Source organism: Phalacrocorax aristotelis, chromosome 14 (genome assembly GCF_949628215.1).
Source record: "Phalacrocorax aristotelis chromosome 14, bGulAri2.1, whole genome shotgun sequence".
Classification (NCBI taxonomy): domain Eukaryota; kingdom Metazoa; phylum Chordata; class Aves; order Suliformes; family Phalacrocoracidae; genus Phalacrocorax; species Phalacrocorax aristotelis.
The window spans coordinates 5,967,834-5,984,079 of record NC_134289.1 but is presented as its reverse complement, the minus strand read 5'-3'; the positions used below and the strand labels follow the sequence as shown (position 1 = coordinate 5,984,079).

The 16,246-nt window shown below is 40.5% G+C and overlaps 1 protein-coding gene and 1 long non-coding RNA gene across 11 annotated transcripts in view; one reads left to right on the top strand and one right to left on the bottom strand.

The window, feature by feature from the left end:
* The window catches only part of LOC142064616 (uncharacterized), a 69,432-nt gene that overhangs the window by 47,821 nt on the left and 5,365 nt on the right, over positions 1–16,246 (top strand). The gene's annotated exons all lie outside the window — the stretch shown is intronic.
* CTNNA3 (catenin alpha 3) overlaps positions 615–16,246 on the bottom strand; it is a 562,887-nt gene continuing 547,255 nt past the window's right edge. For 9 of the 10 annotated variants that reach the window (XM_075109794.1, XM_075109793.1, XM_075109795.1 and 6 more), the window contains one exon: positions 615–2,988. In XM_075109794.1, coding sequence (XP_074965895.1) covers positions 2,701–2,988 — 288 coding nt within the window. In that variant the 3' untranslated portion in view covers positions 615–2,700. Of the gene's footprint in view, positions 2,989–8,403; positions 8,450–16,246 lie in introns of all 10 variants that reach the window. The other variant, XM_075109796.1, reaches the window with a different exon arrangement.

Sequence of the window (16,246 nt, the reverse complement as noted above, 5' to 3'; positions counted from 1 at the left end):
TCAGTAGTTTTACTAGTGGCCTAGAAGCAGTGTCCCCTGCTTTGCAGAATTGCGGAGGCCGGTAATGAGCTAATACACTGGGCTCTCGACAGCGCCAAGACTTTTTTTTCTTATCCCTCTACCTCCTTTGCCAGGAATAAACTCTACCTTGTTTTGTTTTCACTTGGGTTTGAACTTTAGCCAAGAAAAAGAAGTCTAGCTCTCATTATCATTTTTTGGCTCGTATCAAAAAACCGCAGTGGGATGTATTTTTTTGTTCAAGGGTTGGGTTTTACCTAATAAATTCCTATGTAATAGGAATAGTATTGGAAGTTGAGATCAAACTGGCTAGTGAGCATGGCCAGGCTACGGGAGTAGTGACTAGCAGTGCAGGAAGGAGCATTAATCAAGGCATAAATGGTGCTTTGGCGATACTAACACCAGAAAAACTCTCACTTAAACCAGACTAATAGCATACACATAGTGTGCTGGAAGGCTGGCACCCCTATAAGCAAACAAGGCAAGCTTCTGAACTGGGCGGTCACTAGTGTTCGAGACCGATAAGGAGACATATTTAAAAAAAAAAACAACAAAAAACCAACACATTCCCACAACACTAAAAGACAGCTTCTCAGTGGTGTACATGGTTTTTATTAATAATGTAATCCCATTAGTTACAAACATTTGAGGTCAAGGTGACCATATCAAAGGTGCAATCCAGAGACATGAGGATTTATTAAGAGATTAAAAACCCCACCAAAACAAGGTTATGTCAACTCACCTGCTGGCTTGTGGCCCTGAACCTTGCTGGGGGAGAAGGTTGTCTACGGGGGGTGGGCTGGAACCTGCACTACTACATGGAGATTTTGGCTTTAAAAATCTGACAGTAACATACGTTCTTCTGATCGCGCTACCACGCACACGCTTTATCTCGGCTCTGCTTAGTCTGCCAGCAGACCTACTGAAAGTAGGTTATCTGGCCTGCTCTATATTACCTCTGCCCGCTCTGCTTGCCTGTTAGCTGCTTCCCACACCGTAGCCCTACGAGGACTAGCAGAGCCCTATACATGTTACTGAGCTCTTGATGCAAACATTCTGGAGGGAATTTGAATTGGAAAGAAGTAATTTTTCTTCTGAACTTCTCTTTGTTTCATTTAGTAGATAATAGAGTTATGGAATGTGGAATAGTGATTGGTAAAATTTTTTGTTTATGATCACTATAGGTTTCATGGGAGTTTCTTAATCAATAGCCTAGAAATTATACTGCTCCATTGTCCTTAGGTTCGCAACAGTGTGCCCCCCCCCCAAGAGGGAAACCACAGTTTATGGTTATTTTTGCTGCCCACACTGTGTAGGTGCACTGTTGTGCAAAACATGATACTAACTAACTGACACAAAGCAGCGGCCCATATCTGGAGCCGCCTCATAAGGGCAGTCAATGGCACATCATAAACTGCTGGCATTTGAGGGCGGCCTTTCACCTTAGCAAATATAAAAAACATACCAAATTACTTGCCAAGCAAAGACATCTTGAGTAACAAGTGGCGTCTTGGAAAACTTAGCAACATGGCAGGGAAGACAAGTTAGATTCTTTAAAAAAAATATCACGCCCAGTGGATTTCAGAGTCAAACAGATTTAGAAAAATTTTTTTATTTATCCTACAGAAGCAGAGTGGTGAGCACAGACTAATAGCACTTACCGTCATCACACACTTTGAGCTATAGTGCAGCCATGTAGCAAGTCAGTTACTTGCACAGGCCTGCATTTAGGACTCTACTGTCATAGGAAAAGTGATTTAAATCACTAGTTACCTTGCAAATAAATCTCATCAAACCTAAGCGTCACGCTCAGTTGTGTAGGTGTAGTTCACACACTGATCTCAGATTAATGATATAGTTCATATTTGTTTTGTGCAGCGATTAGAAAAGGTTTTTGCTAATATCTGATTTATCTGAGCTTCCAAAGGAAAGTCAACAGATCTAGTAAGGCTCGCAGAATAGAGTAGGAAGCAGACCACAGAGTACTATTAATGTTTCAAGAGGGCTTTTAAAGAGCTAGTATTACTGCTATGTTGCAGGCAATGTTTTTTTAATTACATTATTACGTCCCTGTTGTTAGAACAATTTTTGTGTTTCCTCAAACATTTTTCAAACTTCTTATATTTCCAAGGCTGGGCCTTGGACACGGGGCGCTCTTTAGATTATTCAATCTAGCTACAAGTTGCGGCCCCAGAGTCTCAGCTAGAAGCAAGCAGGCCAGCTGAGCCGATCACAGTGTAATGCTGCTGATAAAGGATCTGGCCCTACAGCGCAATGGTTAAAAAGCTGCATGTTGCAAAAATACATGCAGTGTAGTATTGGGCACATTCATCTGGAGAAGGAACACCTGAGCCTAGTGAATGCAGTACGACGGGGCAGGTTGGCACACTGCATCTCCCTTTCCAACTACAGCACAGTCCCATAATATAGCGAAGTGCTCTGCTGAAAACATGCCAGTATAAAGACATGACAGCATGACAGTTGGTCACTACAGGAGAAGGTATTTTTTTTTTAATTGTGCACTGCTAATTCACCCAACAGCATTTTCAAATAATTTTAAGCACGTGTTATCTCACAGATTTAGAGAAAAGCAAAACATTAATATATATAATTATTAACTATGTGGGGGTAAATAAAAAAAAATCAGAAATTCAAGTTAGGAACACAAAAAGTGGCAGAGTATTAGACTATTTCTCTGCCTCTAAATTCACTCATGACTTGAACAGGGTGGATTCTCTTCTTTGCAGAACCTTTTCTGACGGCAGCATAGAGTTCTTCTGGCTTCTCTCTTTTAATTAGGGGCTTTTTCTCTGGAGCCTTCATTCTCCACATCACAACAGGATGCCGTGGGCCAGTAGGACTCTGAATCTTGATAATCTTTGTGGATGCAATATAGGACATCTTCACTGTCTGCACCACAGCATTCATTAAATTTTTGGCAGCCTGAATGAGCGAAGTGACGCTATCCAACTGTAATAAGAAACAGAAACATTAGCCTAGGAAGCTCGTCTGCTTTTCATCACAATATGCTGAGGCATAAGCAATGGTTAGAAAGACTGAACCCAAACCCTAATTTCTTTGTTTTCCCATGGTGTGTTTGATATTCACAGTTCACTGTTGATATTCATGTTCCACTGCTCAGACTTAGAGTCACATACAGAAATTTATGCTGGTGCAATATAAATACTTAGGTAGATAGATAATGTTTATTGGTTTCTTTTTAAAAAAAAAAGTTAATTCATGATGCTTGTCTGCAGGGTCTCATTGCAATTACTGCTGAGAGGTAGTGAAACACCTCAAAGAAGAGCAATGAAAATATGACCCATTACTTCCTTTGTATCTGCACTAGGCAAAGTCTCCAGCTGCTCCTGTCACATTCCGGGCTCCCACAGATGCTCCTGAACAACGCTGGGATACTGTGAAGTGGCTAACTTTGTCAGAGCTGCTGAACTTAGTCTCAGCAGCCAAGATTTTTAAGGGTAATGATGACGAGCAGGATAGCACACAGAACTTGCAGTGACTGTGTAGCCTCCCAAACTGTTAAAGGAGTGCCAACCTAAGAGGCACAATGCGTAACAAACTAATCCCTATCACTTACTACCATCTTCAACATCTTACTACAGAGGCATACAAGCGTTAAAGCAAAAGCATTTTCCATCAATACTCATGGAAATAGGAAACAGTGCATTTAATTTGAACTGAAAATCTGCTAACTGGAACAAAAATAACATCTTTAACAAGCAAGCTGGCTCTCCCATACACTCTGTGGAATAAAAGAGGCAAATTCACCAATTGCACAGCTCCCTTCATACATTTGAGGCCTGCAGGCCTCCGTCTGTGGGCTGAAAGCAGAGTGCTGGGGACACTTCACTTTCTTAGTCACCTCCTCAGCCCAATGACTTCGGCAGCCTAGCCAAATGGGGCACAGTTGCACTGTGCAAATGGCAAACAGGATCCTATGACGTGTGTTGATGAGAGGCATTGTATTCTCTGTTAATCCTCCACCTCCCACTCCCCTGCAAATCTTAATCTCAAAGTCTAGGCACAACTTTGGTCCAACAGGCTCCAGAAGGATATTTCAAGGAGGCTGTGTGCAGAAGAGTTACTACTCTGGTGGGGGCGAGCGTGTCTCAGGGGCTGTTGCTTGACACAACCAAGAACAATTACAAGTATTTGACAAAAGGCCAACGCTGGCAAAAGTACTGATGCCTGTAATTGGCCATCAGTATTACATCAACCCTTGGAAATATGAAAAAGCCTTTTTCTCATTTCTCATCCTCTCAGACACAGACTGATAAGACTCAGGCTCATCCTTTCAGAAGTAATAGGTACAGCAAACACACAGAAGGTGAGAAACTGGGGGGGGGTGGATTATAGGGGTGTCCTTGCATGTCTTGTGGTCTTAAAATCCAAGAGTATAGAATTGCTCTGTGGATGTTTGCTAGAGCTGTGTCTAATGTTAGGCACCATATGCCACCCTGGGCAGTTCAGAAGGTATCGCCACACCTCCAGTGCACTCAAACAGGGAAAAAACTGTACCATTTTAGGCAAAATGTTTACCATTTTATTTTTGGTCATATGGAAAACTGTTTTTGACAGGGTCAGCTAACAGCTGAATGATGCCATATTTCATTTTGAGCACAGTGCTTTTTGCACCATTAAATTTTTTCTGGCTTTATATTCTTGAAATAAAGGCTGTCATCCCCCTTCAACTTAAGGTACCTTTGCTATTGTCATAGTGCACCAAAGAACTGCTAGGGACAAATATAGGGCATAAATCATCTCAGTGACCTTAATAAGTAGTTTTTTATCTTCAGAGAAGACACCACACTCCTATTTAATTACAAGGCTGACAATTTCGGTTTGGAAAGGCATCTCCAGTCTGAGAAAGGCTTAAGAAAGCCCTGGTTTATGTATTGATCATTTATTCTAATCTTACTTAGTATTTCATAGCCGTAATTATTTTAAAATATTTATTTTAATAAAAAATATTTAAATAAATAAATTCTACCTGCCATTTTATGACATCCTCCCCAAAACAGGGAAGAGGAATGTTAAAAGAAAAATTTACATCAGTGTGCCAGGATGAGAACAGTATTGGTTTTAGGACCATATATAAAATTGAAATACAAGATGGTCTCCTCCCTAGAGAGTATGTGTGTGCGCACGCGTGCGCGCGCACACACACAGAGAATGTAAGAGCGTGTGCACACGCACATACTCAAAGCAGACTGTTGAGGACTATTTGTCACTTGCATATATATATATGCCAACACTAAGGAAGCCCACTATGGTTTAAATGTAAAAATAGTAGGCTTATTCTGTATAACTGGAGAGCCTTCATTTCAACTTCTAAACATCCTCTTTGTTGAAACATTTGTCTTCTGTAAAAGCAATGAAGTCAGGTCTCTAAAAGGATCATTGGTTTTAGTGAGAGAACGATCTTCAGCTTTGTCATCCAGCCTAATCACACAGTACTTTGTGCTATGCAGATTTGCAGCCTGAGTTGTTAGGGAAGGGCCGAGGTCTCCTCCCCTTTGCCACGTTAAATGAATTGATCAGGAGAGGAGTGTTAGTGTCTGTATACATGTTGATCTTGTAACACTTACTTACAAACAAATGCAAATAAGGCAAACATGAAAATGCAGCCAAGGAGTTGGAATTAGTTGCATTTTTTTTGGAGACTCCTTTGAACTAGCAGAAAAGCCCTCCAGTTAACACCATGATTACTGCTCCTCCTAGGAAGTGCCAAGAAAAACCCCTGTACCAAGTTCACTCTCACCCCAAAAGTTAAAATAATTAAAAGACTGGTTGAATGCACACATACACGTGATGGCAAATTGAAATTTTCAATATACACCAAGAAAAGGCATAAAATTTACCAGATAGCCTCTCAAGTTTGTTCCTTGGCGCAGCACGTGAGCTTTTTTAGGCAGGATTGCCAGTTTATAATAGTCTTGAAATCTTTGCACAGCAGCGTTTTAACATAAGATGGGAGGCATATTTGGGGCTGTTACCTTTAGGGAAGCAGGCTGCCTAGCTGCTCTGCTAGGTTTAGCAGTACAACATAGTTTTTGTGATACGATTTGAAGTTCAAAGCACAGGGTCCAAGCCTAACGCTTTTTTCAAATGCTGCTTTTATTCCAAACACTATAAACTTCCAGGCTGTAAATAAGGTGGTCTGCTCAGAGGCCTTGTCATTACACTCCTGATGCGTCTTCAGTCCCCAGTGTATCCCTTTTTTTAGGGAGGCTGACTAGTGGTGTAGGATTAGCTCACTGGCAGATGATGCCCTGCCAGTCTGGCCATCATCTGATGGCTGGGCTAAATTTCAGAGAGCTGAACGGGCACTGCCACAATAGAGATTATTTGGTTAGAAGGAGTGCGAAGGAGGGAGTAAGAAAAGAAGTTCCATATGAAGTTTTTTCTTTCATGCTAATCAAAGGATTAATTATACCCAGACAGACATGCGTGTATGCACACACAAAATTTTAATTAGCCATTGTTTTCTTGGAACAGCTGACAACACACGAGCCTGACAGCTTCTTAAGGGCTTTGAATTACCTTTTTTCTTCCCCTCAGTGGTCAATGTTGGTGGCACCATACACACTCCCTTTTCTAGCACTGGCTGTGTAGTAACAGCGCTGTGAGGCTGCTGTGTGCCAGAGGGGGCAAAACAAAAGGTACTTTTGTTTCTATGGCAGAAGGTGTATGGGCTTAAGGGGCAGGTTTGTTTCCTGAAGTTTCTCAGTCTGTCATCCTTCCACTCTTTTAAAGCTGCCTGGAGCTAGAGCCATGCTAGGAGGCTGGCAGGCTGGGCAGCAAGCTGGCCTGGGGTGTCAGTCGCAGGGCTCGTGATTGCTGCTCTGGGAATGGGGAGAAAATAAATCTGTTTGCATGGAAAGGAAAAGGCTTCTAGAACAGAATGGAAGCAGCATCCAGGGAGGATAGAATGTTGTCCCAAAACTTCATCCAGGTTTCATTGTGACTCTAGTCTATACTGTGAAATATGGATAATGAAGTGGAATCCCTTCAGGAAACTGTTACTTGCCTTTCCTCTCCTGTGGCAACCAAACAGTTATCATCTCATTCTTGCATCTGTAGCTCCTTTTGCAATCTGGCTGTGGGACAGGCCACAGCTCCTTCACCACACCACTGTGATCAAAAAAACTGTATTTCTTAAACTATAATCACACATATCTACTATAGGCAAATAATAAATAAGCTTCACGGGTCTCTAATTTTTGATGAGGTGGCAATTACAAACCAACACGTGGCATGGTAGCCTTGTTGTTTGACACGAGCTCTGGAGAGTGGACACCTGTCAGCTCTTTTAAATGCTAAAAATCCAAAGACCAATTGTACAGCTGTGCCAAACTGGAGTGGCTGAATTCCACTGCCCCCCTTGCCATGCTGGAGGAACTGAAGAACTGCCGTATTATTTAAGCTCTACAAAAGCTGCCCAGATATACAAACAGGCTTGCAGATACCTAAAACAAAAATATAAAAAAGCACTGCTGCGTGCCTCCCTGCTGAAAAGCACCCACCCTATCTACAACTACGGCTGTTTAAAACAGGGGTTCTGCTGCAGTTTCCGTAGTGGCGGGGGGTAGGTGGTGTAGGTCAGCAATCGCCGTTGCTTTTGCTCTGCTCTGCATAGGCAAAGAAATACAGGGAGACTTAATGCTGCCCTCTAGGCTATCCATGTTCTTTGCAGTGTCTTAGTGTCCATGTTCCCCCTCCATTTTCTGTATGCGTCTCACACTAGTCTTACTTCTATACAGTAAATATGGATATTGGTGGAGGGGAAGGTATTTCTTAACTGCATTCAAAATTTTGGAGAAGCTTTTACAAGATGGTTTTGGACAGGTACTATGGATAGTAAGAATCAGCCCACACATTTTATCTTTTGTGTGGAGAGAGCAGCTGGTTTTATACTTCAATGCCAGTAGCATTATAGAGTTTGGTGTAAATCTGTTGTTGTTGTATAAATCTAATGTACTCAAGGACTGTCTTCACTTGGATGCTTTTATCTCAGATATTCAGCATTCTCTGCAAGGTCTCATAACATGTCTAGGAAAACTGATGAAATGAAACTTGGCATAAATGAAAGATTGATAAAATATTCATTGAGTATTTGAGATTATTTCATTTAGAGAGATGTAGGTGCAAACTCCTCAATGTGTAGCAAGTGGTACATAAACAGTCACTAGCAAAACAAACAAACCAACCCCAAACTAAAAGCTGTTTAATATTTGCATGACTCCCACTTTGGCTCCTTCAGCACCTTCCATGCAGACACAATATTTCAGCCTCCACATTTCACAGGTCTGATGTCTGTCAAGACAGTAATTCATTAAAGGATTTAGGAAAAGCATCCCTTACCGTATCTTTCCTCACTTAAATGCCATCTGTCCTGTGAGCGTTAGTGCTTTGTTTCCATTGCAAAAGAAATAAAGAATTAGTCTATAACCACTATAACTTCACATTGTGGTGAAACAGAGATGATACAGACTTGAAGGCAGAAATTAAAAAACACCCCAAAACAATCATCCCAAACCCCGCCACCAACAAAAATCAGACTGGCAGCATTCATGCTGAAATTGACTCTCTTGTCTCCAGCACCTGCATTCCTCTTCTGTAAGGAGGCCTCTGTGCAAGTAAGCAAAGTCTCCATTGAATAACAAAGCTCAAGGGAGTTCAGAAAAAAAATAATTTTGGAACTTTCTTTGCAATTAGTTTACATGCATTATATTTTTCACATTTTTTGTAAAATAAATTCATGTCTTGGCAGTAGTAGCAAATCCATTACTAGCAGAAGCTTAACAATATAATAGCCGATATGATCAGTTACTTTTATTTAATATTCAGAATGATAAGGAGAAGCATGAGTTAGAATTTAAAGAAACATCTTCTCTGTCAAAAGTATCTTCTGTTCATTGTACTAAGAAGTGCTTTCCTTGTCATGGGTCAGTAGGAGTTGTTTCTGTAGCAGTTAAACAAATACAGAATTTCCCAAAGCATGTAAATATCTGTGTCTCTCGCGCACATTCTTTGCGTAGATTTGCAGGCGCTGCCTCTTTGACATAAAGAAGTGGCGGACAATTGCCTGCTGGAGCAAAGCTATAAGAGACTATGGCTAAACAATAATCACAAAACATTTCTTGATCTATAACGTGCAAGTCTGCTAGAACTCCAGCTGCGATACTCCGGATTGCTCTGCTCTGAGCATTACCGTTTTTTGCAGGGAACTGAAGTTTTACTAATTGAGCACAGATTTATCAATTGGCTGGCCGCAATCTCCCAAGTCCTATTTATGGTTCAACCAGACTTTCATTTTTCATACAGGTGAAAATTAAGAATTGAATATCAAATACACAGCTCTTTAATCAGTGTTTGAAGTCTGAACATAAAATTCTTTTGGAAACAAGGTCAGTTTTTAAAAATTTATTTTAATTTAACCTCTATGCTTAAATACATTCCTGGAAGCAAATTTTTTTTTTACACCATACCGAAAGACTGAGTTTTTATTTCTCTGATAACTACTTCTGAAAATAACAATATTTATCCATTTCTGTGAAGAGTAGTGAGCTTCTGAGCAGTGCTGCATTTAAGGTAAGCAGTACTTATTACACAGTGCTTTTCATCTTCTTCCCACTTTCTTACTATGTGTAACAATTTGCTGTTGTGGATGACTCTAAGGGTTTTTCACTCAGATTGCTATATAAAATAAAGGGATTTATTCCCTTAAGGTTAAAAGTAACAGAACAAGCCAAACAGGTAAATTTTTCTGAGCTGAGGATGTTTACGTTTCCACAGTTGCTCTTCCACCCTGAACAGTGGTAATTGCATTTTACTGAAAATGGAGATCTTAGCATAAGAGTGACACCAGAAGATGGGTGTTCAGGAAAGCTCAGAAAAAAGTTCAAGAATGGGAAGCACTTTATTAACTACCACTTTTCTTCATAAAACTGCCAAATAATACCTACACCCTATCATGGATTCAATCCCAGTACAAGTTATATATAAAACAAGCCAAAAGGAGACTTGCCATTGCCATTTTTTTTCAATTACTGGAAACTCTTTCTTGTGCCTTTTGCCCACCTCTGCTTTGCCATGCTCCCCCTTTAGGATACTGCAGGGATTTCATCCCAGTCTGTGGAACTGGCCCCGGGAAATCTGCCTCACTGTTTGGGGGTGTGTGTGATATGGCAGCTGTTTTTTTTCAGTGAACTGAGTTTTCCTAAAAATGTAGCTGTTCCATTGGTTATCTATGTCTGTCTGTCTGTCTAGTAATTACATTATAGACCTCAAGGGTATCTGGGGTTTGTTCTGCGTTTTACCCTTTTTTCAGGTGGGGAAAATGAATTTAATAAAAAAAGTAACTAACCATTACGAGAAGCTGCTTCAGGCTATGTAAGATTCAAAGAACTGAAATTGAGTCCTATAATTAGACGGGGCCCTGTGTCCAAGTTAAGTGATAAAGAACTTACGTAAATACTATAAAACTGTTTCCCTAAAACACCATAACGGAACAGATGCTTAGAGAGGCAGTTAGCTCAGTCCCTCCCAAATACTGCTGCTTTTACTTGCAGAAGGTTTTTTTTTAAAAAAAAAAGGAATAATTTTTTAAAAAAAAACAGGTCCTTGAAAAAAGAGAATAATGGTTTCATATCAATCCTTTCCTTGCTGTTTCCATCAGTTGCTTTAGTTTGTGAAGAAACAGAGCGCTTGTTGCAATAATCTTTTACATGCAATGAGGCTAAGAACTATAAAATACATCCTGATTTTGCTAATTAGCAAAGTAATTATTATTAGAAAAAGGTAACTGTCTTGTAGTGCACATTACCACTAATACTTCTTGCAGCTTTAAATTAGTTTTTCTCAGTAGACGCAGTTTAGAAAGCAATAGCAACTGAGCTGTCTTTAAGTAATTAACATGAAAAAACATGTCCCTTGCTTTGCTTCCAAAGACCAGGGGTTTTCTATACACACACTTACTGGCACACACGAGGCAAAAGCAGTGAAAGATGTAGTTCTGTTACATTAAAAAAACCCAAATGGTGAAATATTTATTTGAACTCTCAAATAAAAAAAAAGGAAAATATAAAACAAAAAAAAACAACTCTTGGGGTTAATGTCAACTTTTAGAAGATTAGCTTTTTATTATATTCAGAATCAAACAGCGATATAAGAAGTGATTTTATGCATAGTGTAAAGGCCTACAAATAGCCTTCCACCATTAGCTCAAATAAACTGACCACAGGTTCCCAATGATATGGAGAAATAGCTGCAGGAGAAACAAACTGACTGAACAAGGCGCAGTAGCTGTGTCTCTGGCACGCGCCGGCACCGGCTCTGTCTGCACAGCAGCTACAGACTTAAAGCAAGGCAAAAGAAACCTCTTCACTGAAGACTGCACAGCAGTCAAAGCAGGGTAGCGGTACTGGAGTCAGTGGAACAAAACGTCTACCTGTAATAACTCAAGTGGGCTGTTACAGTAGCCTGTATTTCACTAGGATTGCCAGCTTGCTGCTTAGCCCGCTGCTCCCATTCTTCAGTCCTACAGCAGCTGCAGCTAGGAAGCCATTCTGCCCATCGTGACCACTCTTTTAGGAGGAAAAGGCAAACCGAAACGGAAACCCTAAGAGAACTGAAAAGCACGGCTCCCCAAGCCCTCCCACGCCAAAGGAGCAGCTCAGCACAATGCCAGCTGCATGGCTCCGCTCTAGCAGTAACCGACAACCTCCAACTGTAATGAGGGCGTTGAGCAGCTCACCCGCTGCCACCGTCCGCACATGCTGCCTGAGCCATGAGTTTCCTGCGGTGTGCTTATCCAAGGATTGGGACTGTCGAATGAGGCATTTGTAGGAAAAGTAGAGTGAAACAGCCCTCAGTGCACAGGTAACCTGAGAGATCTGTTCTATGCCATTTATCAACGTCTGTGATACTGTAACTCTGAGAACTCTCTCTTCCAGATTTTAGTTTCCTTTTGAAGGCCAAAAAGCTTCGTCTCTCTTGCCAAATACAATATGAAATGAAATAGGAGAGGATAATGACTATAAATAGCACAAAACAAATTGCCTGGCACAAGTCAGAGCGCACAATGCTCACGTATAAGATACGTTATTTGCTGCTCTGTGATATAATTCTCTTTATTTAAAGGCACTGTTGGAAGAAAAGCAAGCTGCCAACGTGCAAGCCTATCATTGTGCAGTACTTGTAAATGAATTAATCAGATTATCTACATAAATGAATGCAATTACTGTCAATCTGCATTCTGCAAATGTAACCCCATTTTGTGCCTGAAGAGGCACAACTGAATTCTAATTAATAAAATGAATTGTCCATCTCCTGTTTAATCACACCTAGTGAAGACTTACTCAATCCTCACCGTTTTCACTTGCACAATTTCCAAACTGGCAATGCTACCTGCATTATTAAAAAATTTAAGTATTTTATGGGAGCATGAAAGACTAAATACTGATCATCAAATTTTTAATGAATGAAAAAACCAAAACCATAGCAAATGCAGGATTAAAAGCTAATGATTCACACACGTCTTCCTCTCTTTCTCTGTACGTTGCCCTTCATAACCACCACAACAGGGCTCTGAGCTTTGCTGTGCCACTGACTAGAATGAAGGTGCTCAGGGAAGGGCGGTGAGAGAGGCAGGTCTCCACGTAACTGCAGTAGAGGACTGCAAGGTTATATGGCCTGAAGTCAAAAAGCCACTAACTGAGGCGAGCAGTTAGGCCTGTCAGCTGGATCCTCCCCAAAGCAGTCCAACCGTGCAAGGCAATCGGGCCTAGGTAACCTACACTACTGATACGGCAGGGGATTTAAGTAAGATACATTCCAGGGGAGGTTGTCAGAGAAGTGTTACAGGAAGACAAGGACAAGGGCACAGGAGACACATGAAAAACAACTAAAGATAATGTGATATAGAGAATGGATGACTATGAGTGGTATTTGTGGATTACAACGTACTTTTCCATATGCATAGTGCTCCTTGTTGTCATGGGAATAAGTCCTGAACTGAACTATGCCAGTGGCCACCAGTACCTCGTTAGGTACAGAGCTTCTATAGATGAGAATCCATTTTCTTGTGGACAGAGATACAGGTGCCCTTATACAGTGGCATTGCTGAACACTGTTATACAGCAGGATATAAGGTTAATCCGTAATGCCATTTTATGTCTACTTTACGTTCCCCTCCAGAGGAAAATACTGGAAAGACAGATGTTGTGACTTAGCTCTATTTCAAGAAGACAGTTTTACAGATCTACAAATACGTAACAGAAAACAGACTACATCCTCTGCTCTTCCTCCCTCTATTCTTTTCTCTGACTTAGACTTTACACTTCAGTAGAGGACTTTTCTTCATGAACTGCTACTCTTCTTGTGAGGGAAAAAAAAAACCTTTAAAATTCCTTGAGGCCAATTTAAATCAGAGATCTTTGTGCACAGTTCTTATTATCAGAGGAAGGGAGGTGTAGGGTGGACATAAGTGCCATCTTACATCTGTGCAACAGTGCTTTTATGTGTGGATTTGTGGTCTGTCACTAGCTTTTGCTCAATCATCCTCACCTTGTACAGCAAAGCTGACTTGCCACAGTGGAAGCTGGTATTAACCATCTCAGTATGGAAATCTCTAATTTCTCACAGGAGACGAGCTCTCCTCCTCACCTCTTCTGTTTGCATGCACCTATCATGGCTCGTGAGGGAGGCAGGACGTAACAGAAGGGAGCTGCGAGGAGCCGACAGCAGACAGCTGAGGGATGACCAAGAATCAGGGAGTTCAATCTTGAGCATACATGTACATGGGTGCAGAAGAGAGAAAGCATGGGGAAACTGTGAAAGCAAAAATGGAGCAACCTGCCCTTTCTAATACACTTTTTCCTGGAGGAGGTCTTCACTATCCAGAGGAAGGATACAGTTTCAGATATTCTGAGACTTATTTTCTTACTTAATACATAATGAAAACTTTACTATCTGCAAGGGCATGCCCTATTTCTTTTTTTCCTTATTCATGCCTGATGTCTCATTTTCTGAGTATCATTCTTTATTACCATAAACAGATAAATGAGAGAAGATCAGGACTGGGGAGAGTATAATCCTATTCCAGCAACAGTTCTGAGTCCTTTAAAAAATAACTTTGCTATTGATTTTATGTGAGCAAAATCTGAAGATTTAGTAGTGTTGCATAAACCATAAAAAATACCCTTTTGGCTACAAGAGTGAAATTCAGCTGCCTGAGCAGATACTTGACAGATAATCTGGGCAGAGATGGTCTGCCCACTTATTTTCTACAGTTTTTTCCTTATGCTCCCAGATCTTCGGTGTGTGTGAGAGAGGCGCGGAGAGAGAGAGCCCCTGTGCTTTCTTACGCAGAACTTTGTTCTGTCACTTTCTCCAAAGCCTGCCAACCTACATGATCAAAATCTGAAGCCCCTACGTGGACTTTGAAAGCCAGAATTTGCTTCAGCTTTTAAACAAAGTAAATCTGTAGTCAGCCATTTTGTATCAATAGTGAATTTCTCTCCCTCTCTGCTTATCACAAAACATTTTCAATTCCCATATTCTCCTAAAATTGAAGCAAGTCAAACACAAATAGTTCACTTACATATAAATTAGGAAAAGCCATATAGGAAAGCCATCACCGTTTGGTTTGGCTGCATTTTCACTTCACCACAATTTTAATTGAAAACTGATGGTTGAGCACAGTCAGTCATGAATATCCTCCCCTTCCCAATAACAGACATTTAGACCAATAAGCCTTTGTTTTACATTTATAAAATCTTTCTCTCTTTTATAGGCCTAACCATATCACCTGTATTAAAAAAAAAAACAAAACACGATCATTTGGAGCATTTTCCAAGAGTGCTTTAACAGAATCACAACCAGAATTTAGAGCATCTCACCTTGACTCTATGGAACACTTCCAAAACTGTCCAGGGCTCTAAGCATGTTCTTACTTACCACTGATTCCAAGCTAAGCACCTCTTTAAGTGTGTTTATTAAACTGGGACCGAGTTAAGCATTTATTTGAACAAGTAATTGCATTCCTGAACTAGAACTTTTGGTTGCCCACAATTTATGTCCTCATCCTCCTTCCCTGAAGCAGGATTAAGATCTATAGTCACCCCTCTGGGACTGTGAATGAGGTTGAATTTGGGTTTTTCACTCTTAGAAATAAAATTTTTGCAGCAGTATTTTGTACTTCCCACTGTTGACATATGGGTGATGCAATAGAATGTGAGTATCATTACAGCGGGACAAAAAAAAAAAGAGCAAGAACCAAACTAAGCTTCCAAAATTTCTTGCACTGAGTCCACCAATCAATAGCGCTCAGTAATGGGAACAGGACCAGGAAAATTACAGCTGGTATGTGTCAGGCAGTATGCAGGTTTTTGTAGCTCAAGGATCCATGTTAATCCATATTTGCCAAAGTAGTGGACAAATCAAATCAGATAAACACTGTGATATGTAAGAAGCTGTATCTTTTAACTAGTTAAGGTTAATCTATTTTTATTGTGCATTTGTCTTTTGTCAGTCCTCCAGTAACTTGTAAATTTACTATTTAGCTAATCTCAGATTTCCAAAATCCACAAAGATACAAGAATGCCAAAGACAAATAACAAATCTATACCAGAGTACAAAATCAGAGCATGTATAGAGGAAAAAGAGTCCCAGATGAGATGTCCCAGAGGAGAGAAGACAGAGACAGCCCAATCCTTGTCGGCTCTAAAGCGGGTAGCTGGCAGCCTGTCAGCATGGACAGCACAGTCAGTATCGGCACCGCTGCTGGTTGTTGCACAGGGGGGTTTTTGGCAGATTCAAGGCTCACTCCATCATCTATCATCCATCCATCCATCCATCCATCCATCCATCTATCTACCTACTATCTATCTACCTATCTATCTTCTATCTATCTATCTACCTATCTATCTATCTATCTACCTACCATCTACCTACTATCTATCTATCTATCTATCTATCTATCTATCTATCTATCTATCTACCATCTATCTATCTATCTATCTATCATCTATCTACCATCTATCTATCTATCTATCTATCTATCCATCTATCTATCTATCTATGTATCTATCTATCTATCTATCTATCTACCATCTATCTATCTACCTATCAACTATCTATCTATCTACTATCTATCTATCTATCTACCATCTATCTACCATCTATCTATCTATCTATCTACTAT